Source organism: Medicago sativa, chromosome 7, assembly GCF_051527215.1.
Source record: "Medicago sativa cultivar Bolivia chromosome 7, Bolivia_mono, whole genome shotgun sequence".
Classification (NCBI taxonomy): domain Eukaryota; kingdom Viridiplantae; phylum Streptophyta; class Magnoliopsida; order Fabales; family Fabaceae; genus Medicago; species Medicago sativa.
This window is the reverse complement of record NC_140755.1, coordinates 78087362-78111148: the sequence shown is the minus strand read 5'-3', so window position 1 is coordinate 78111148 and position 23787 is coordinate 78087362. Positions and strand designations below refer to the sequence as shown.

The window sequence follows — 23787 nt, the reverse complement described above, 5'->3', positions numbered from 1 at the left end:
GGTTTTCAACACGAGTCATCGTCAAATTGGATTGCAAAGCGGTTGTAGATAATATCAATGGACAACTATTGGATGTCATTGTGTAAAGCTTTTTTGAATATTGATCAAAACTATAAGATTATTTTATCAGAGGACAACCAAACCTTTTGCTCACTCACCCTTGTTAGGGTGTCAATGTCTTATGCTAGTTTTCAGTTTTTTATTTTATTTTCCTCCAGCCTTTATTACTAACATTATTTCGATGGAAATGACGTAAGCTTATTCCTTAAGAAAACCATTTTATCTCTATTTACCTGAGACATAGTTATTAGACATCCTTGGGTTTGGAAAAAAAACTTCTCTGCTTTCATAATGCTGACAATCTTAGCAGTGGATTTAGCATTGCTACCTAGCATACATCATGCAAGTTATGGTCTTTCAAATCTCCAATTTAACACATCTCACACTAACGTACAACTTTTTTATTAATGATATCGGATGTATGAAATTTATGACTAGAGTCAGCTTTGTTTCTCGAATTGTAGAGAGAAAAAGTTTCACCATCAGCATACAACCACCACCACCACCATTACTACTACTCATTAAACCCTACTACCACTATTACGTCTACTAATTAAACCAAGTAGCGATAGCGGTGTTCAAAGATCAAAGTATTAGCATAAACTAATATAATCGATACAGCATATATAAACATCAAAGTAATTCAAAATCCAAGTCATAAAAATAATTACAAAGTAGTGGCTTCTTGCTCAAAGATCAGATGCTCAGATCCCCACAAAATAACATCCAAGAAAATGGCAAAATGCAAATTACTGTTTCCTACTTCTGTTTAGATCCTTTTTTTTTAATGGCCCTATGTTTAGATCCTAGAAAGTAATTTAATTGATTGTTTCATCGGTCATCCGTGTCCTTTGATATAAAATGCTTTTCCTCTTCTTTTCTCCATAGATTTTCCCACCAAACTTCCAAGTAACATCGATAGTAGTCCCCGGTGTGCCTGGAGCTGGGGCCGCAGATCTAATATTCTAAAAACACCATTAGACTACAAAAATAAAATGTAAACACTAACTCAAAAGTAAAAACGAATTCATGATGTTCATAAGTGAATCACTTCATATGTAAACAAATAAATATGTTAATTGTTAACTATACGACCACGGTGATATGAATCCAATTGTAAACATAATGAGAATCACTTTGGTTATTCAATGTAGTATAAATATGAAGTAAAGAATCAATATAAATTTACTGGTACATGTCACTAGCAAAAATAGATTGTGTGAAATACTGAAATATGCTGGTACACTTCACGGTTTCATAGGCGCCAGATTTTAAAGACATTACAAGAAACTATTTTCTTTGTTAATGAAAACTTTAACTAAATTTCAACTCTTGCATGATAAATTTGAAATACTGCAATAGTAACCTCCTCATTGCAAACTAAAATTTAATGTTTAGGCCATCCAACATTTGTGTGCTATAATCATCTAAATTGAAGTCACAACAAAAATTATACAAATGCAGATATTTTCTAAGCAGTACTTACAATCATTCAAACAAGAATTGAAGAATTTAACATGGTCAAGGTCATATTTTTTTAGAGAAAAACCAAAACATGTTTCAAGACTAATATGAATCAGTAGAAGAATTCTCATTTATCACCTTTTATTTTATCATCTTTAATGTTTCTCATGTACCTCAATTTGGAGTAATATATTATCCTTGCAGATCAAGTACTATTTCATTTATCTTTCAATTTTTCTATATTTCTGAGATAATGAATTTCACTTTAAGAGAATGTTCTTACTTTGAAGAAAACTCATGTTCTATCTTATATAATAAATATAAATATAAAAACAAATTCATCCAATCTACTCCCTCCGTCCCGGTATAATTGACCTGCTTTGGTTTTTCACACAGATTAAGAAAAGTGTATAAATGAAGTGGAAAGTGGAATATATTGTATTGGGAATGATAAAAGTAGTATTATTTAGTGTTATATTGTATTGGGAATGATGAAAGCTGTATTGAAAATTGAAATGAGTCAGTTATTTTGGGACACTTTTTTTTAGAAAATGGGTCAGTTATTCCGGGACGGAGGGAGTAGTAGGTTGTAAAACCATTATCATTGGCCGTAACGAATTAGCTAGACAAACAACCTAAGCAAACAACAAAAGATTTCACACAATCTATTAGTACATAAAAACAAGGATACAAAACAGTGAATTAAAATAAATTCAAATAAGAATGCATCTAAGAGAAACTTACTTTCAATCAATGAATTGAAACCAAACTTTCTACGTAATCCTTTGCCTCACCAAACCATTGTATGGAGTTCTTTTTAGTGTCAATTTTCTCTACTGATTTATCTTTTACATTATAGATAAATGCCCGGTTCCGAAAATAATTTGCAAAAATCACCATATCACCATTAACATAAATGCACGCCAATCTATTACCACCGTGAGTATTATGCGTTTCAATATTCTGGTAACTAATCTTAAATAATTGAGTCCAAGACTCTTGAACCCCGTACTCCTTCATATGCCATAAAACAAATTCAGTTTTTTTGGAATCATGAGAAAAACAAAGACTGTCCATCAAAACCCTGAGACATGGCTGCCGAATAGATGGCACCCCATTAAAATCCAAAGGTAGCAGAAACTGCTTGTATGTCTCTGTTGAAAGGTCAAGTGAAACAATCAAAAATTGCTTAATAGACTTGCGAGTCAACCAATTAACAGTGCCATTCAAATGCACACCATCATTAAAGTCATGGTATCGATAATGACTATCGAACCATTTAACAGGAACCGTATTAAAGCTCTGAATATTTCTCCAACTATTATTACCTAAGCTGAAAACTTTAACAGCACTTTTCCACAAAGCTTCATCAACACGAATAGCTACAACCTTATACGTTCTCGTTGAAGCATCATAGCCAAAGGCTAACTTAGAATCATAGAAATGAGAACCGTCATGTGGAGTGAGCCCGAACTCTTTAGATCTTGTTCCGGTGGCAGGGTTCCAGAAAAGGAGCCAATACTTTAAAAGATGTGATGGGTATGGTGTTAGATATGTGAAAAGCAAACAGAGTAGTCCGTTACAAGAACCAACAATCGTGCAATGTTCATTGAAACGATGGAAATTGTGGCTGTAAACTTTGATGGATTGATTTTTGAGTAAACCATGCACAGGGAAGGGTAGGACATTAACACCCTCTTTGCGTTGGTTCCAAAATAAGGTGAGGTGTGGGTTTTGAGACGACTTCTTAAGGTGCTTTTCTATGAAGGATGGATCAGATATGAGAGCATTCCATGGCTTGCTCAGGCATTTGAGTCGAACAATGTTTTTAACCCTAAGAAAAGATAGGATTTCTACGATGAGTTCATCGGGGAGGAACAAATTCGGATATGTTGCATTGGGTCTATTGGGTCGGCGTCGTCGTTGCTTCTTAATTGGAGGGGCGTCCATCAGAGTATAGTGAAGTTGAAGAAGTTGGAAGAAAAAAAACCCTAACACATGCAACTATCAACGCAAATCAATTCTTCTGCAAATGCGGCGAGAAAGTTGTTTATACGTACCAACCAAACTAAGTTGTGCAATGCTATATATAACTATTGTAAATGGGCCAAGCTTGGCAGTGTGCGGGCCCAGGTGTGTGTGAGAGAATTTTGGGCGTTTTTCTTTAGGAATTCTGCTCTTTACCCAAATAGTTTTGCTCACTCTCAAAGTAAATGTCCAAAATGCCCCTACGCAACTTAACATGCGTAGCGTGAGTTAACATGCGCTAGTTATATCGTTCTTTAAGTCACGTTTTGAATACACTAGCGCATGCTAAGTCACATAGCGTGACATAACATAAGCTCAGAAATACACTAGCGCATGTTAAGTTGCGTAGGGGCATTTTGGATTTTTACTTTGGGAGTGAGCAAAACCATTTGGGTAAAGAGCAGAATTCTTTCTTTAGGGCCCCGATATTTCTAAGGCCTCCTATATACATATCTGGTGGTTATCTATCGGATGTAATTGGGTTTTATCGACAATTTTTTTTATGTATTTGGGATTTCCAAATAGTGGGGATGTGAGGCGTTTGATGTTTTGGGAGCCGGTTTTATCCCATATTAAGGGGGTGTATTGAATTGAGATTCCAAGAGATTTTAAAAGACTTTTTAACTATAAAACAATCTTATGGTATTCAATAAAGACTATTTTAACATATTGTGTGCTGTTTTTCGATGGACCGGTTCATTTGGCTTCGAGATCGGGAGTCGGGGTCTAGCTGCAATCTTTGTTTGACTTGGTTTGGTTTTTCTCTGGTGTACCGGGGCGAGGGGTGCCCTGCTAATTTGGTACTTAAATCTGGTGGGCCGATCACTTTTGATTCGAGATCGGAAGTCAGTTCTTTGACTTAAGTTGGTTTTTGGGTTTTGTGTTGTGCTCTTTCGGTGGATCGGAGGTCGCAAGGTTTGTGATAGATGCATGATCCTTCGGTTAGGTGCTCTTCAAAATGTGGCTCAGCTTGGGTGTTGGGGTCTAGGAGTTTTATTTTGAGGGTGTTCTTTGTGGGTGAGTAGTGACGATGGGCGGTGGTGGATACCGTGTTTACAGTGCTTGTTTTTTTGGAGTCTGTTTTAGGTGGTGATATGTTTTGGTGGGTTTATCTCCAGGGGTGTTTTTAGGTGGTTATGGTGTACCGTCTATATGGCGTTTAATAATATTTGCCGATTCAAAAAAAATCAAGACAATCAAGATTTTTTATTCAGGGCTACGAAATCCATTGATATTCAATCAAGAATTCTCATAACTTATAAAATGTCTCTTGGTATTCAAAAATATATAGATTTTGATGGATTCTTTGAAATGGTGGATTTTATGAGATTTTTTTAATTAAAAACATGAGCACAACACTTTTTTTAACAATCTCACAAAAACTTGTGAGACTTTGCGAGACTCTCACAATTAGTTATTTGTGTCGTGTTTTGCCTCTTCAACGAGACTTCTTCCTGGCAACTTTTTTCTGGCTTTCTTTCTCGTGGCCTTCCGGCTGTCTTTCTTCTTCTTTTTTTTTCCAGTTTTTTTTTTTTATCGTTGGCCCTCATTTTTTTTTGACTTTTTATCATGAAACATTGCTTCTTAATAATAGTTTCACAAGTTAAAAAGTCAATCTACTAATTTCACTTATCATCGATGGTGCTGTTTAATTATAGTAGCTCCTTCATGACGTAGTACTCTCTTGTGTTCCAAGAGTACTCACCAGGAAGCTCTTTCACTAAATATATTTCATCACATATTTAATTCAAACTTTTATAATGTAAGTGTTGTTTTTGGATTTCCAAACTATTGTATTTGGATTTCCAAATTCTATTATCTACCGAAGTTGTTACTAGGTTGAGTCACTACCAGGTCGCTCTCTTTAAGACGTTTCGTGGCACTACCCAAAATTGTGCAAGGTAGACTATCAACCACGCCGCCTCCAGAATAAAACAAGCCCAGCTACAACTGTGCGGTTAACTACTGCACCGTAGAAAACCGTTCGAGAATTACACCTTCAAATATGGTACTAAGACCACTCTTTAATACTGAAACCACTTTAATATGGTATTATTATCATTCTATTATGGTGCTAAGACCACTCAAATATGGTGTTTCCACCATTCTAACCCTTAAGTTCTCCAAACTTTCAATATGGTACTACGACCACTCAAATATGGTGATACCACCATTTCTCCTCAAATAGAAAAATATTTAAATAATTTATATACTGTTAAGATCATTCATAATTCCGACGGGACATTATTATTACGAAAGGGACTATGATCTTAATAGTACTCTTTATTCCGAAGGGACATATATTATCGAAAGGGACTATGAACTTAAGACCACTCTTAATTCCGAAGGGACATTAAACCGAAAAGGGACTATGGTCTTAAGAACACTCTTAAAAATATGGTTCAATCGATTGATCGATGCCACTCGATACGGTACGTAGCCGCTCTATTTGAAACCGAAAGGGACAGAAAGGAGTAGAAGCAGAAGAAACTTGTTAAGACAAGTCGGAGGGAGAAGAGAAGAATTCCCGACAACTCAATGAAATTCTTTTCGGTGTGTGGAATGCACTATGTGAGTTCTCTATTTATAGGGAAGATTCACAACTAATAAGTGAGAAACTTTGGGAACAAGTAATATGAGAAACTTTGGGAACAAGTAACATATTACTTTGCGATTAAGTAATTCACATATTAGTTCTAGTACAAAAATATCTTAATTGAGTACTAAAATATATTAAATTTAGTACAAAAATATATTATATTATGTACCAAAATATTTTAGCAAAACTTGGGGACTAAGAAAGCACTTTCTAATAATGATTAAATTAATTATTTAATTTATCATTTCCAAATAATAAAATATATATCAATATATATTTTTTCTCTAGTGCTTATGTACCCCCATTAATTAGAGGTACACCCCCACTATATAAACACTACTAATGTGTGTGTTCCATCCGATGTGGGACTTCCACTTTTTTCAATTCACACAACACTAGTTCTACCCAACATGGGAATTTGTGTTTAGTCTTTTAACTCAATTTCCACACATGTTCCAACAGTAAGTGTATGCACAATACTAGAAAAATAAAAAACACCCCTACAGAAAATTCTCAACACACAAACATTTAGGAAAACTCAAATAACTTATTTAATTCTTTTATAATGTAAGTGTATGCACAATACTAGAAAAATAAAAAACACCCCTACAGAAAATTCTCAACACACAAACATTTAGGAAAACTCAAATAACTTATCTAATTTCAAACGCAAAATGAGGGTTGACATTTTTTTTTTTGAAAGATTTGTTAGGGCTGACATAATTTTAAATATTTTGAATTGAATTTTGTGGGAATAATTTGATTTTTAATAAATAAAAAATGTGTATTGAGAATAATGTGTTAAGAGTTTTTTTAGTCCCTTAAAATTTATAAAATTCATTAAGTCATTTCAAATCCTATAAAATGTTAAGATACATATCTTTTGAAATCCAAATTACAAATCTTGATAGTCTTTTAGAATCTGCTAGACTTTTTCATGTAAAATTGTCTTTTAAAATCCTAATCCAATACACCCCCCTAAGAATAGGAGATTTCTTTCTTTTGGTTGTCGTCTAGTTCTCCTAAAGTATGTCATGTCTTCTCTACCTGTCTAAGCACTTTCCTTCTTCAAAGCTCCCTTAGGTACAATCTCTTCTATTGAATCTTTATTGATTAATTTTTTTTGGGTGGAAGTGAGGATCTTAGAAAACTTCTTGGATTGGTTAGAAAAATATTTGTTTGCGTAAAGAGTATGGAGGTTTGGGGGTTAGGCAGATGAGGGAGTTTAACACTGCCTTGTTGGGATTGATTTGGGATCTAGGAGTGTACTCCTCCTCAAGGTCTCAGGTTCGATTCTCCCCATGTTAATTTAGGTTGGTTAATTTAACTTCTTCAAAAAAAATATTGTTTTGTTGGGTAAATGATGTTGGAAGATGTTAGTGGATAGAAGGGGGCTTTTGGTATAGGTTATTGGTAGCTCGTTATGGTGAGAAGAGTGGGAGGGGTCTGGAATGGGTCTTCGTGGTGGAGGGAGGTTGCGAGAATTCGTGATGGTGTAGGTGTTGACGGAGGAAGGTGCTTTGAGGCAATGACTGATCCAGAACCCTGTGTCAGGGGGTGCAAATTTTTTCCTCATATAAATTTTATTTTTTTCTCATTAAAAATTCACATAATTTAGTCCTCTAAAATATCTCCTACACAAATATAATTTTTTTATTGTTTTTAATCATATTTAGGACATTATAAAAAATAATATCATAAATATAAGATAGTGGTCGAATGACTAAAAAATTAGTTGCTAATTTGGAATATTATTATCATCAACAATATAAAGACAACATAATCTTTAAAGAGAGTGAAAAAGCAAAAGACAAATTATAAAAGAAGGAAAAATGAGAATCAAAGAGTGAGAAAAGTAACTAAACAAAATAAAGTTTTTTTTTTTTGAAGAAGAACTAAACAAAATAAAGTTATCACCTAATATATATTAAATTTGCACACATAGCTCATATTAATCAATTTGGCTTAATGGTGTAAGTTGCATGGACTTTGTGTCGCGTCTGAAATGAAGCAATCAATGCTCTGCAGAAAGTTGGACCCTATCATCAAAGATGAGAGAAAATTGGGGTCTAAATGCAAAATCTCAGTTAAAGGTGCAAAATTAAAAATCCAAGGTGGTCAAAATGCAAAAGCATAAGGATACTGGTGCAATTTTTCAAATTTCAGGGTGTGCAGGTGCCCACCCTCATGCTGCACCGGATCCGCCCCTGGTTTGAGGAGTGTATTGTGAGGAAGGTTGGTAATGAGACATTTACTTTTTTCTGGATGGATCCGTGGTTAGAAGGGTCTTTTTTGCGTGAGTGGTTTAGGCGCCTATTCGACTTGGTAGAGAATAAGTCGAGTACGACGACAATTATTTGTGCTTTAGGGTGGGAGGAATGAGGGGTGGCTTGGTAGTTGCGACGTCGGTTGAGGGCATGGGAGGAGTTGTTGTTAAGGGAGTGTAGAATTTTACTTCATGACATTTTTATGCGGGCTCATTCTACAGATCAGTGGCAGTGAAAGCTTGATCATGGTGGTGGTTATTCGGTTTAGGGTGTGTATCATTAGCTCAGTAGCCAGAAGTTTCATAGTTTAAATCAACTTTAGAATTAATTTGGCACAAACAGGCTCTCATGTTACTATTCCCAACTTTCTGGTATCATCCTCTTTTAAGAATCCAATTAACTTGATCAATGTTTCTCCAAACATATCTATGTCTAGTTCCCACTTGACTGTTAAGAATACATGTTTCAAGGTAGGCTTTATAGCAAGTTTCTATAATAGTGTCATGGTTAGTGTACATTATCCATTCTTGTTTAGCAAGCATTGCCTCATTAAACACTTTTAGGCTTTCGAATCTTAGCCCACCATTAAAATTAATCTTATATAACTTCTCTTTCTGAATCAAGTGGATTTTCCTCTGGTCAACCTTACTTCCCACCATAATTTAATATTAAGACCCTCAATCTTAAGTAGGACACACACTCTTTTAATATTAAAAAATTGAAATAATAATATAAAGTTATTGACAGTTGATTAGTGGGTCTCATTTAAAAAATTTGTGTGAGATGCTAAGTTGTAGAGATTAAGTGCTTATTAGGTACTACTTTTAAAAAATTATAAATGAATGATGTTTAAACGTGAGACCAATTTAAATACCAAAAAAATGAATGTCTCAATTGTGGATGTTCTGGGATCTCCCACTACCCCATTCATGTAAATGAAGTAAAAAAACACATGTTTGGTCTACTAAAATTCGAATAATGAATCATTAAGTTTTGATATTGGGTCTAATACCAGCAAAGAAGTATTCAAATATCTGTTTTTTTTTTTTATCAATTCAAAATTATTTATGACAATTCAATTTTTATGTATTATGGATGAAAATCTGACACCAATTTATTTCAAACACAAATATTTTTTATATAACTTTATAAATAAATATTATTATTTTTTAAATGAAATTTTTTAGATAAAATTGATTAAAGTCAAATAACTGCTATTCCAATGGTTAGTGTAAATAATAAATGCATATACTATCAATTAAATTGAATTTCATTATGTAAACTCTTTTTTTTAAATTAAAGCAAGAACTTAGAAAAGAAAATTACATTTTTTGAAAAAAATATCCCCCATTTGTAGGCTCTTCCCAAAAACCGGCTAGCACGTCAGAGGGAAGCCACCATAACTGTAACTTCATCACTGACTGCAAACAAAAACTCGAATCAATCGAGATCTAAATCCAGTGCGGCAATGCCTCACCGTAACAACGCTACGCCGCCATCACTTCCCTTAATCGTAACCCTAAACTGCATCGAAGATTGTTCCCTCGAACTCGATTCTCTCTCCGGCGTCGCAGCCGTCGAACACGTTCCACTCAGCCGTCTATCCGATGGGAAGATCGAATCCGCCGCCGCCGTACTCCTCCACTCCCTCGCTTACCTCCCACGCGCCGCTCAGCGTCGTCTCCGGTCCTATCACCTCATCCTCTGCCTTGGCTCTGCTGACCGCGCCGTGGATTCCTCCCTCGCTGCGGACCTCGGTCTCCGTCTTGTTCATGTTGATACATCACGTGCTGAGGAGATCGCTGATACTGTGATGGCGTTGTTTCTCGGTCTTCTTCGTCGGACTCATCTGCTTTCTCGTCATGCGCTTTCAGCTTCCGGTTGGCTTGGTTCTGTTCAGCCACTGTGCCGAGGGATGCGACGGTGTCGTGGTCTTGTTCTTGGGATTGTTGGTAGATCTGCTTCTGCTAGAGCTTTGGCTACTCGTAGTTTGGCTTTCAAAATGAGTGTTCTCTATTTCGATGTTCATTCGGTAATTTCTTCATTTTGTTTTTTCTTCTGCTAATTGAACTAATTGAGCAATTTTTTATGTTTAAAATCTATAATGTTAATACTGGACACATCAAGAAAATGAATTAATTGTAAGTAATCACATCACATGTGTTGTGTCAGTGTTGTATACCGGACGCGCCTTTGATCAGAGGTGTTAGTGCTACGTAGATTTTACTTGGTTTGATTTCGTGATTAACATGTGATTAGTTGGTATATTCTTCTTATGCTAGTGATATTTATGTTGGCGAAGTTGTAGTATTATGATGGCATTTGGTCCATGATGCAGGGGGATTATGTTTTTGTTGAGGAAAATTGGACTGTAATTGGTTTTTTACGCAGTTTGGAGTTCACGATTAACTTGTTAATTTTTAGAAATTGTGAATTGTTGACGTGAATGAGAATGAGATATTGGGGTTGGGTAGCTCAACTTGTTTGAACTGAGGGTTAAAGGAATTGGAAGTCTCGAAGGAAAAAACTAATCTAGCAACTAATTCCTAACATTGATCGTTTCAAAAAAACAAAATTTGAATGAGATACTCTATTTCTAACATGAGCTAATTACTTCTAGTAATTGTGAAATGTTATCATTGTTTTGGCTTCCATGTGCATTATGATTTCTGTTGTTCTAATATTAATGTATCTACTATGTAACTATAGCTGTGTACACATATGCAACATTATCAATTGATCATTAATAGCCTCTAGCATCAACACTTTTGATCAAAGCCATGTCTGGTGTCCGACGCAACACCAAGACATTTGATTACATTCAATTCTGTCATTTTCTCAAATTATCACCGGTGTCCATGTGTCAGTGTCATGTCTGTGTTGGTGCTTCATGGTCAGGAGCTTGATTTAGTGATGCTGTCTTCCACTTGTAATTGTGTTTCATATAGTCTGTTCTTTGACTTGACTTTAGTGTATTTTGGAATGCTTTAAACATCTACTCCCTCCGTCTTGTATTTAAGTGTCCTGTTTGGAATATTTGTTCTCAAATTTTGTCATTTCAGAATATCAGTGAAGTACTAAATGCTTTTTTCGCCTTCTAGCAATACCCTTATTTATTGTTTCTCAACCTATATTAACTAATTTTCTACCTAGCTACATCACTAGGATTGATTTTGTAAAGAATGATAAGACCATTTCCTCCAATACACTTTCTGAGTTCTCCCAAGTTAGGGAGATTTTGTAATATGTAGAAAAATGAACTCCCTTCCCCTCCTAAGCTCCCAAAAGTAGCCCAAGGGTATTTAGTTTAGGAAGCTCATTTAATCATGGGAATCAGTACACTCAATTATTTTCTTAAGAAGTGTGTATACCCTTAAATTAGAAAGGGTTTAACAATTTATCATGACTTGAACCAAGGGCTTCTAGCTAAATATCATGCAAACCAAATGCTAATCCTGAACAGACGATCGGATTCTATGATTTTGGCTAATTTTTTTTTTCTACAATCTTGCACTCACAGGGACAAGCAAAAATGAAGTTCCCTCCTGCAGCACGAAAAATGGATACTCTTAATGATTTACTTGCCGCAAGTGACCTTATATCGCTCCATTGTGCTCTAACAAACGAGACAATGCAAATTATTAGTGCGGAATGTCTTCAACATGTAAAGCCTGGTATGCACTTATTTATTTATATTTTGGGGATTTTCCTTTGATCTGTTAAATATTGTGGTTTTAATTCATGTCATGGATTTATTGTTTTTGTAATTTTTCATAGGTGCTTTTCTTGTAAATACTGGTAGTAGTCAGCTTTTAGATGATTGTGCTTTAAAGCAGCTTTTGATTGATGGAACCATAGCTGGATGTGCTTTGGACGGTGCAGAAGGGCCACAATGGATGGAAGCATGGGTATGGTAAATTTGGATTTTGTACATGCAAGCATTCAAAACGCATTAATGAAAGAAACTTTGCATTATTTTTCCCCAAATAGTTGTTTTTATTCCTTTTGTTAGAGTAGAATGTTTCATCGGACGTTTTACATCCATCAAAAGAACAAAACTATTCTCTAGGATCACTAGGTAGTAACTAGTAACTACATCACTTATTTTCTCAGTGTGGTGATAATCAATTTTATGCCAGCACATGCATGTAGTTGCTGGGGATTGATCCATCTATCATATATTTGTGTGTGAAATCATTTGACTTCTCACAGTAAAAGGCACCTAGTTGCAGTTGCAATGTTGATTTAAGCATGCATACTGAACAATAAGAAATGGCACCCTGTCCCACCTAGAAAAAATGGGATTATAAATAATGATGGTAGTCTAGGACAGATGTTGGTGGTACGCTAAAAGTAAGGCCTAGAATAAATTGATTTTGGAATGGTAAATGTTAATTAGGGTGGAAGTTTGTTTCTTTAAAAAGTTATATGAACTTTCATGTAACTTTTATATTTAAATTTGTATTTACCCAATTTAGGATTCATCATGTGTGGTCACCCAGTAACCTTAACCATTCATTAACCAGTTCTTGGGTTTTTTGTATGAAAAACTTAAAATCAAATAACATTGCTATTTGTGGAGTTTTATAATTCTTCATTAAAGCAAGTATGGAATGAATAAGAAACTTTATTGTGAAAATATTGGTTTGTCAATTTAATTGGATTTACTTTTACATCTGCTGCTTACAATATGTTGATTAAAATTTCTTAGTGAGTGTACAACAATGAAAGATTTAGGGTGCATTTGTTTATGTTTTTTTCTTATAGAGAAAGCACCTTATAATTTAATTAAAAGGGATTTTAAAAAAGTGTAATAATTATGTAAGTTTTAAAAAAATGAAAAAAAAAAATCTAATGAAAAGCTACTTTCTCAGAAGTTTAAAAGCTCTAAAAGAATATTGTATATCATCATAGCAATTGTATGCTTAAACAAACAATAATATTAACATGCTTTACCGTATTTCTGCTTCAGGTTAAGGAGATGCCTAATGTGTTGATACTTCCACGAAGTGCAGATTACAGTGAAGAGGTTTGGATGGAGATAAGGGAGAAAGCTATATCTATATTGCAGACATTCTTCATTGATGGGATTATTCCAAAAAATGCCCTGTCTGATGCAGAAGAAGAGAGTGAGGTGGATGATGAAAATGAACAGTCTGATCAACAATACAAAGAAAATACTCTACAGATTATTGTTAGAGAGCAGTTAGATGATGGTTACTCAAATCCTGAAAGCTCCCAAAAGAAAGTAGGTGAAGTCAAGGAGTCCTCATCCCAGCACCAGGTTTCAAGTTTGACTCTGAGTACATCTACTCGATCTGAAGGAAGGCGCAGCAGGTCAAGTAAAAAGGCCAAAAAGAGGCATATCCGTCAAAAGTCTCAACAAAAATCAGATCAGAAAGAAGGAACATCTCAGAGGGATGATACTGCTATGAGTGGCACTGATCAAGCTTTAAGCTCAAGCTCTGAAGACTCGAGAAGTAGAAAAACTCCAGTAGAATCTATACAAGAACCGATTGCCACTCAAGCTCTAAAGTCAAGCACAAGGCTTAGTGGAAAATGTACTGAACTTTTGAAAGATGGGTGTATCATAGCTCTGCATGCAACAGACCGCGCTGCACTTTATGTCTCAAGGCAAAGAGTTAAAGGTGGAGGCTGGATCCTAGATTCCATGCCAGATGTGTCAAAAAGAGATCCTGCTGCACAGTTCCTTATCATCTTCAGAAATAAGGTTTGTTTGAAGGCTCTTTAAGCTAACTAATCCAAGGACCTTTTGTCCATATATTTCATCAAGTATTTTAGACTTGTAAAAGGTGTCTTAATTTTCAACTTTTAATGCATTTGCTTCAGGACACAATTGGCCTGCGATCTCTTGCTGCCGGTGGAAAATTATTACAGGTAATTTGATCAGACTCCCCTTAGGCTTAACTATGTTGTATGTTGATTCTTCTGTATATGGTTTTACTGTTTTTGCGTAGTATTGAACGCAGCCGTACCCTATTTTTTACACAAGAGACTGTTTCTAGGACTTGAACCCGTGACCTTTCAGTCACATGACAAAACAACTTTACCGTTGTGACAAACACACCTTGTATTTATAATGGTTTTACACTAAATGCATTGAATGCTTAGTAATTAAGCACTACTTGTATTTATAGTGGTTTTACACTAAATGCATTGAATGCTTAGTAAGTAAGAACTAGCCTTGGAAGTTGTACAATTAAAGGAATATCTAAAGATTTTTAATTTTTAACATTATATGAAAGCTAAGATTTGGATACATCGCTCCATCTACTATTAATATCACAATTACATTGCTAATACAGTTGATGCCTACAATTTTGTTATAAACGTTTTTTTTTTTGCAGATCAATAGAAGAATGGAGTTCGTATTTGCTAGTCATAGTTTTGATGTCTGGGAGAATTGGACATTGGAAGGTTCCATAGATGATGAATGGAGACTGGTGAATTGTAGAAACCCATCGGTAAGTTATGATCCGTATTTGATACTAAAGGGATGAGATTTAAATGGTTTTCATGCTATTATTGAATATTTTGCATAATGTATAGCTAGCTGTATATATAATATTGTGGTTTTCTGAAATGGGCTTTGCATGTGTCAGAAATATAGAATATGCTTTTCAGGACTTTTTTGTTTCTTCACTTCTTCTTTTGGTTGTCTATTTTTTATTGACATAAAGAGTATAAATTCTTTCAGCTGTTTATGTATATATGATATCATGATGTTATAGTTTATTAACAATCGAGGGATCCATTTACTTCTCATTTTTACTGTTTTCATTTTCACTTCAACAAATAATCGTAAGAGAATACCTTCATCATCATCATCTTCTACAATTTCTGAAAGCAGATCTAGCATTTAAAAAAAATAAAAATGCTAAAACACTGTTTCCATTATTTTTTTTAAAATGCATTCTTCTTAGTTTGCTTTTCACCTTCTCTCTAAACATTCACTACACATCTTCCATCTCCTTGTTAGTAATTTAAAATGAAAACTGAAAATGTTTTGAGTAAACGGGCCCATTTTCCTATGAACAGAAGTCATTCCTTGAACATTACACTATGCATACTTTACTTTAGATTGGAATTGGCTTCTTCATTATTGTATCCATGTTTATTAAATGGCTATGATTTGTAAGTTGAGAATTTGGTTTATAAATTATCTGCATGCAAACTGATTACTTAATCTCTGCGTTTCTTCCTAATGGTGCAACTACTAGGCTGTTTTGGATCATATATACATTGAGATATTGGCAGCTTCAGACGAAGATGGAATTACACGTTGGCTTGAAAACTTCTGACATGACAGAGTTTGTCCTTCGAAGTCTTTGTAGTGTTTTTGGGTTTGTATTATAGTGATAAAGGACGAGCTTAGTGTTACCTTGATTTTTCAAATGTTTGTTTGTAAAAGATTGGAATTGGAATGTAATTGTAGTGTAGAGCATAACATTATTTATTGTGCTTCTTTTTCTTTTATTAAAATTAATCATTTGTTGAGGAACGTTGATGAGATTTTGTTGGAGTGAAGATGAAATTGGTCCTTGTCCTTGTATTTTATTGTCATATTGTAGTAGGACCCCAAATTTTTTATTTATTTTTGATAGATGGATGAAATAAAAACAACCATTGAAACTCACAAGTGGTGGGGCAAAGGTTCGAACCCCGGTCATGGTGTCCGGTTAGCAATCTTAGCATTTTGCCATTTGAGCCAGGATTTGTGGACTTGGAATTCGAATCTGATCATGGCCTAAGTTCTTAAAGGTAAGCCCTATTTATGGATTTCTTTTCTCATCTTTATAAGTCATTTTCCAAATTCCATAAAAAACAAGGTTGGTTTCCAAATTATTATTTATTTTCACACAACGTTCTTAATTGTTTAAAAAATTGATATACTCATTAGTTAAATGAAAAAAAGTCTCAATAATTGAAGGTCACTTTTGAAAAACTAATAAGTTTAATGTAAAATGATTAATTGTAAGTTTTTTTATTGGACATTTTTGGGAGTTAGATTATAAGTTTTCTTAATTCTTGTAAATTGGTCAAAATATACGTACATTTAAAGATTGTGTGTGTACATAGAGAAAGTGAATCTATTGACTCAAAAATAACTCTTTAAAATTACCTAAATATTTTCTTTTGAACAATAAAATTTATTAGCTCAGTATAGGGACGTTACATAATAGATTTTTCTAACCATTAGACTACTTGATAAAAAAAAAAAACTAAATAGGAAGTGTGTTAGTTGCGACATTCACCATGATCCCAAACACATGCTTATTATGTCTCTGGCTCCAAAGATTCCCAAATCCGTTACATCCATTATGGGGTAATAATACCTATGGATGACTTATGAACAGTGAATTTTACAAGCTTCACAATTACGTTTGTTATCTGTCGAAGCTTGCAAACATGAATTATTTGGATGTTTGTTTCTTTATATTTTGATCTTCTACATCATTTATTCAACTTTATGAAATATGTTAATGCAGTCAAAACATGGATTTTTCTGTCTTGGTATTTAGCGCTGGAAACTTCATGAAGAAAAGCTTAGCTCTAAAGTTTCACTTCCATTGATAGTCGGATGGTGATAAATTGATGTTTGATTTTAATTTTGTCGTGTTCTAATTATGTTTAGTGTAAGAGATAGGTATGTCTCAATATTTAAGAGAGTATTTTGATGTAACCAGATTTGGAGACTGGTTAGCATTGTGTTTGACGCTAATAGGGATTTGTTCTTTGTTGCTTATTCCTGCACACCTTGTGCTTGAATGTGCCTAATTCAATTAACTTTTTCATTTTGCTTGTACAAAATAAAAATGTCTGGTGAAAAAAGGGTAAATTATATTGTTTATATTTACCTAATAGTTTAGCCTTGACAATGCACAATTGTTTAAGGTTATCAATAATTAAATAAGCACTTTGAAATTCTCATTTTGTGATGTTTGTATTTCATACTTAATGAAGGACATTTGTAGCCAATCCAAACTTTCTCTAGAAGGAAGGACATCATTCTCTTGCGAATTTCACATAAATTGAAAATTTTCATATTCACATTTAATGCGAAAAGTACCGACTCAGAGAAAACGAAATCTAGCAGTCAGGGCAGGAAACCATATAGTGTACCAGATATTCATGTGAGAAATTGAATAATGCATCAACTGAGGTTAATAATTGTATAGGTCATGACAATCAAGCTTTAATAACATGGTTTATAGCATAGATTAGTAATTGGATAACATAATCAAACATAAACCCTTAAATGCATAAACAACAACATAGTTTTGAAATTGTCATAGAAAGAGATGCTCACAAAAATGGAAGAAAAAAGGGAGCAAAACTGGTTGAAAATGGAAATAATTTTGGTGACCATGTCCACAAGAACAGAGAAAGTTCTGGAATCTGTTTTTTTCTTCTTCAAGAAATGAAAACTTCAAGTCCATAAGGTTGTGTACATCACAGTTTTGGTTCCTTCTGATATGAGTAACAGCGGCATCCCCAAGTCGGTAGATCAGCTATCTGCGTTCCTACATTACCGGTTCCATATGCATACACATCAAATAACTCATGTCAGCATATTGCATAACTCATGCCATTTATTTTCCCGTCAAATTAAGATACGATTAGTCGATTACCACCAAATAGTTGCAGTAATAAATCAAGATAGGAGTAATTCTTAACCAAAAAATATCTTAAAATAGTTTCAGTAATGAATCTTAACATTCTTAACCACGACCAAGCAGTAGATATATTATGAAATTCCAAATAACTATCATAGATAGCTAAATACAAAGTACAATTTCGCACAAGAGGTAATACCATCAGAGTAATAGCTACTCGTGACTTTAATAAACTCAAATTGACCTAATCTTTGGACTTTTGAGGGTTCTTAAACAAATTGGGGCGTTAGATTTTAAAACTGAAACCCGTTCTTCGAAAAGAATAATGCAGGGGGATTATTCTGCAGCCAGCTCACATTTTGGACATGAGAGAACAAGGTTGTAGGGGGATGGTATTGTAAGGCACCAGCATAAACCCGTATCATATAAGGTCATGAAAGTTTCTTATAGGAAAATAGGGAAGGTTGTAAACAAATTGTTGGTTGCTAGTTAGTTTGTTGATTATGAGTAGTTGTTTTCTGTTAGTCCTATCTACTATAAATATGACTAAACCCTTCCTAAGGGAGGTTAAAATATTATTTCTTGAAAGACTAAATTTCTAATTGATAGTAATATAAAAACAGATACAAAAACAAATTCACTGAACTCAGGTGATTGTTGTTAACAGTAGCATATAGATAGTCATAAAAAAATACAATCAATGTAAGCAACCATAAAATAGAATTTCAAACAATTTTATTATTGTGAAGACAACATATACAAATTAACATAAATTCAAACAAGTAAAATGTGGAAGAGGACTTACTTTCAAATAGGTGAAACTAAGCTTTCAACGTAACAATTCGGCGGGTACCAATGTACACCATACAAATTTCTATTATTGGTAAAAGTACTACTTGCCGTAGTTTGTATTCGCTCTACTCTATTATCTCTCCAATTATAGAGAAGTGGATGGCTTTCTTGATCGCTTTTAAGTATCAGTGTATGATTTTCCTCAAAAAGAAGTAATGGCACCAAAAGTAAATAATACCTAACGTCATAATGTATTTGAAGATTTTGAATACTAAGCTTAAGTAATTGACTCCAAGACTCTTCTATCCCAAATTTCTTCATCTGCCATAAAACAAACTCTTTTTCATTGTAAGATGAATACGAAAAACAAAGACAGCCACCCAAAACACTAACCGTTGGTTCTGCACATGGCACCTCATCAAAACCCAGAGGCAGCAGGTATTGATTGTAAGTCTCTGTTACCAGATCAAGCGAAACAATAACAAATTGCTCAACTCTAAGATTCCTATAATCATAGTCAATGTCATTGTGATTGTGAATAGCTAACCAGTTAAGAGTGTCACTGAAATACACACCATTATGCCAATAATGATCATGATCATAGCCTATATGAAGAGGATCAACAGGGAAACTTTCAATATCTCTCCAAACATTACCCACAGTTAGAATTCTAACAATGCTTCTCATTTCAAGTGGATTGTAACAGTACGCCACCACCTTATAACTTTCGGTTGAATTGTCAAAACCAAACTTGAATTTGAAACTATAACAAATTTCAAGTGGATAACCGCGAAAATGGCCAAATTTTGGAGATGTTGTCCTGGTGGCTGGGTTCGATAAACGAAACCAGTACTGACGGGTAAAAGAAGCAGTCGTCAAAAGAAGAATGAGTCCATTGCACGTACCAACCATACGAGTGCTTTCATTGCATTCCTCGTCTTTGAATAGGTAGTAACAATCGATGGAAAGAGTGAACGACGGGTTTTCAATCAAACGTTGGATGGAGCAGGGAACGACAGCAAGCTCATCTTTGCCGTAGAATGTAACACTAGAATTGCCTGTGGCTGTATATGTGATGGTATCGATTGTGTAGGAGCTGCGATGCGTGATTAGTGTGCATGGAGGTTTTCGCGTAAAGGATGATCTATTGAGGTGTAATTTGACGAAGGTGGGATCAGAGATTAGGGTTTTCCAAGACTTGCTAGCACAACTGAATCGAACAAGAGATATAACCGGAAGGAAGGAAAATATCTCGACAATGAGATCATCGGGGAGAACCACCAGTTTCGTCGGAGTCATGATAGATGCAGTCGGGTGTAGGCGTTGAGGATGAAACCTAAATCTAATGAGAAAGATCCGACCCTTCACCGTGTCTCCTTGTCATCGTTGCAGTTACGGTATTCTGAACTGAGTTATTGACCTACTTTTCAATTAAACACCTTTTTTTTTTTTTTTTAGGTGAGATAATCACTTGTGCGAGTTTTTTTTCCAAAAGAAGCTGACTCATCCGAAACTACCGTCACAACACTACGGATATACATCCCTCAAAAAAACACAATGGATATATATGGATATTGACGGAGCTTAAAAAAAAAAAAAGAGAAGTGATATTTGAACATCCATTTTGGTTGACAACCATTGGGACAACGTAAATATACAAAGAAAGATGAGTATTGACACAAAAACCATAATGTGAGTATGAGAGAGAAAGTTGTCAAAAAATGATTGTTCAAATATCATTTCTCTTAAAAAAATAGATATCCATTGACGTGCGAAAAGTACGATATTATGTCCACCTTGTTAGATAAACATGATATTGTCCTCGTGAACTTAACTCATTTGGTATGGACAATGCATAAAATATGCAAGGTCCGGAATTCAAACCCCAACCACCACCAAAAAGATAAACATGATATTCGTGCCCTCAAAATAATCCATGAATTTTGAGATATCCACGGATATAACAAATATCTTGGATAACATTTTAGAAAAAAAATGACTTTTGTTAATTTTTTTTTATATAATTACCAAAAAATTAATAGTAAAAGTTCATCAAATTCATTTTCTTCTTACTATCCTTGTACCCAAAAAAATTCATCTTCTTCTTTTTACCAAAATATAATAATACTCATACATTGTAGTCATAATATCTATATCCATATATTTCATTTCTAACAAAAAAAAAGTTATTCACATTTAACAAAAACAAAGATCCTTGATTTACAAAAAGATAAATAAAAGGTAATATTATTGGTTTGTTATAGAGGAGAATTGAAGTGCCACATAATAATACCGTATAATATTAGGGTTTTTTTTTTTTTTTTTTTTTACGGAAGTTGAAAGGGTAGTAAGATTATTTATGTAATCTACTTAGTTTAATAGTGGTACCCATTAAGAGCCTGTTTGTTATAGTTTTTTTTTAAAGAAAAAAAGATCATTTTTTATGAAAATAATCACTTTTAAGAATATTGCATCCGTTTGTTACAGTTTTTTAAAAAGAAAATCAGAATCTAAAAAAAAAAAATCTAAAAACAGGTTCATAAGAGCAGTTTCTCAAAAAATATATTTTTTTAGAGGAGAGAGAAAATATAGATTAAAAGATTTAACTAATTTTGTACAAAAAAATTCGCTTTTATATAGTTGTATCCAAACAAATTAAATTACAACAATAACAACAACCAAGCCTTATCCCACTAAGTGGCGTCGGCTACATGGATCAAATGACGACATAGTGTTCTATCAAAAACCATATTTGGATCCAACTCATTGACCTCTAAATCTTTTCGAATGGTTTCTCTAATGGTTTCTTAGGTCTTCCTCTAACTCTTTTAACATGACTCTCCTCCATTTGATCTACTCTTCTTACAGCGGCATCTACGGGTCTTCGCTCTACATGTTCAAACCATCTAAGCCTATTTTCTACCAACTTTTCTACTATAGGTGCTACCCCCACTCTCTCTCTCTCTCTCTCTCTCTCTCTCTCTCTCTCTCTCTCTCTCTCTCTCTCTCTCTAATGGTGTCATTCCTAATCCTATCATGTCTAGTCTTACCACTCATCCAACGCAACATCCTCATCTCCGCTACGCTTACTTTACTCTCGTGTTGGCTCTTAACCGCCCAACACTCCGTACCATACAACATTGCCGGTCTGACTGCTGTCCGATAGAACTTTCCTTTCAGCTTAAGTGGTACTTTCTTATCGCACAAAACACCTGAGGCTCTTCCCCATTGCAACCACCCAACTTGAATACGATGATGTACATCAGCTTCTATTTCTCTGTCATTTTGTACTATGGACCCAAGATATCTAAACCGTGTAACTTGGGGGTATGATATGATCTCCAACTTTCACCTCTAAGGTAGACCCACTTCTCCTTTTGCTGAAGTTACATTCCATATACTCCGTCTTGCTTCTACTCAGGCGGAAGCCATACGCTTCTAAGGCTTGCCTCCAAGTCTCTAGCCTCCCGTTTAACTCCTCCCTCGACTCACCAAGCAAGACTACATCATCTGCAAAAAGCATACATCTCGGTGCTAACTCTTGGATGTGTTCCGTCAGTACATCCAAAACTAAAGTAAAAAGATATGGACTTAGGGTTAACCCTTGGTGCAGTCCTATTGTTATGGGAAAATCTACGGTATCCCCATCCTGCGTCCTCACACTAGTCGAAGCCCCCTCATACATATCCTGGATAGCTCTAAAATAGGCAATCCTCACCCCTTTCTTCTCCAGGGCTTTCCACAAAATCTCTCTAGGTACTCTATCATACGCCTTCTCCAAATCAATGAAAACTAAGTGTAAGTCTTTTTTATTCGTCCGATATCGCTCCATCACGCGTCGAAGTAAGTAGATCGCTTCCATAGTCGACCTCCCAGGCATAAAATCAATTTGGTTATCCGTAACGTGAGTCTCTTTTCTTAGTCTTCGCTCAATTACCCTTTCCCATAACTTCATGGTATGACTCATTAGCTTAATTCCCCTATAATTCACGCAATGTTGTATATCCCCCTTGTTCTTATAGATTAAAATTAAGGTGCTTCTTCTCCACTCGTCTGACATTTTCTTCGTCCTCATAATCTCGTTGAAAAGTTTTGTGAGCCACACAATTCCTCTACCGCCAAGACTTTTCCACACTTCGATAGGTATGTTGTCCGGCCCAACTGCCTTGCCATTACTCATCCTTTTCAACGCTTCTTTCACCTCGTGCTTCTGAATCCGACGATAATAGTTATAGTTCCGGTCCTCCTCTCTGATGTCTAACCTGTTAGAGTCTGGTAAGATCTCATATCCTTCATTAAATAAGTTGTGGAAATACTTCTTCCATCTATCCTTAATATCTCTTTCTTGCGCCAAAACTCTACCCTCTTCATCCTTAATACACTTCACTTGGTCCAGGTCTCTTGTCTTTCGTTCTCGTCCCTTCGCAAGCTTGTATATAGATTTCTCCCCCTCCTTGGAACCTAAAGATTGGTATAATCCTTCAAATGCTTGAGTTCTTGCTTCGCTCACTGCCTTCTTAGCCTCTTTCCTAGCTATCCTATATTTATCCCAAGTTTCGGCATTTTTACACTTAGACCAATCTTTAAAACAATCTCTCTTGATCCGAACTTTACTCTGAACACTGTCATTCCACCACGAAGATTCTTTACCCCCAGGTCTAAAACCTCTAGATTCTCCCAACGTCTCTTTTGCCACTTTCTTAATCTCATGAGCCATCCTCTCCCACATATCATTAGCGCTTCCATGTGGTTGGCTGAAACCTCCCTCTAATATCTTGTGTTGGAATATCCTTTGATCCAAACAAATTAAATTATTTTTTTAAAAAATTGATTTTTATTAAGGTAAACAAACGCAAAATAGATTCTGATTTTCCATAAAATCTCTAAAAAATAATCTCTAAATTATTTTATATCAAATCACTTTTATTTTAATCCGTAA

General features: G+C 34.8%; 3 protein-coding genes across 3 annotated transcripts; 1 reads left to right on the top strand and 2 right to left on the bottom strand.

The window, feature by feature from the left end:
* Positions 1-2274: 2274 nt before the first annotated feature.
* On the bottom strand, positions 2275-3474 carry LOC146908807 (F-box/kelch-repeat protein At3g23880-like). The gene has a single exon (XM_085729307.1). It carries the CDS (start codon positions 3472-3474, stop codon positions 2275-2277), a length of 1200 nt encoding a protein of 399 aa, XP_085585433.1.
* Positions 3475-9760: 6286 nt separating this feature from the next.
* AN (NAD(P)-binding Rossmann-fold superfamily protein) lies at positions 9761-15991 on the top strand. The gene is made up of 7 exons (XM_085730585.1): positions 9761-10450; positions 11939-12092; positions 12196-12326; positions 13391-14149; positions 14269-14316; positions 14787-14903; positions 15660-15991. The coding sequence occupies exons 1-7, from the start codon at positions 9887-9889 to the stop codon at positions 15738-15740; spliced, it is 1854 nt and encodes a 617-aa protein (XP_085586711.1). The 5' UTR covers positions 9761-9886; the 3' UTR covers positions 15741-15991.
* Positions 15992-17634: 1643 nt separating this feature from the next.
* Positions 17635-20334, bottom strand: LOC146908805 (F-box/kelch-repeat protein At3g06240-like). Its single transcript, XM_085730584.1, has 2 exons — positions 18862-20334; positions 17635-17963 (listed from the first exon to the last, which is right to left on the bottom strand). Exon 1 carries the CDS (start codon positions 20145-20147, stop codon positions 18864-18866), a length of 1284 nt encoding a protein of 427 aa, XP_085586710.1. The 5' UTR covers positions 20148-20334; the 3' UTR covers positions 17635-17963; positions 18862-18863.
* Between the last annotated feature and the right edge of the window lie 3453 nt (positions 20335-23787).

What these genes read in the sequence shown, in the direction of transcription:
- LOC146908807 (XM_085729307.1), bottom strand. Translation starts at nt 3,474, where the DNA reads ATGGACGCCCCTCCAATTAAGAAGCAACGACGACGCCGACCCAATAGA.
- AN (XM_085730585.1), top strand. Translation starts at nt 9,887, where the DNA reads ATGCCTCACCGTAACAACGCTACGCCGCCATCACTTCCCTTAATCGTA. An exon ending in TTATCATCTTCAGAAATAAG is followed by an intron (nt 14,150 to 14,268) that starts GTTTGTTTGAAG and finishes CATTTGCTTCAG; the next exon opens with GACACAATTGGCCTGCGATC. An exon ending in CCGGTGGAAAATTATTACAG is followed by an intron (nt 14,317 to 14,786) that starts GTAATTTGATCA and finishes TTTTTTTTGCAG; the next exon opens with ATCAATAGAAGAATGGAGTT.
- LOC146908805 (XM_085730584.1), bottom strand. Translation starts at nt 20,147, where the DNA reads ATGACTCCGACGAAACTGGTGGTTCTCCCCGATGATCTCATTGTCGAG.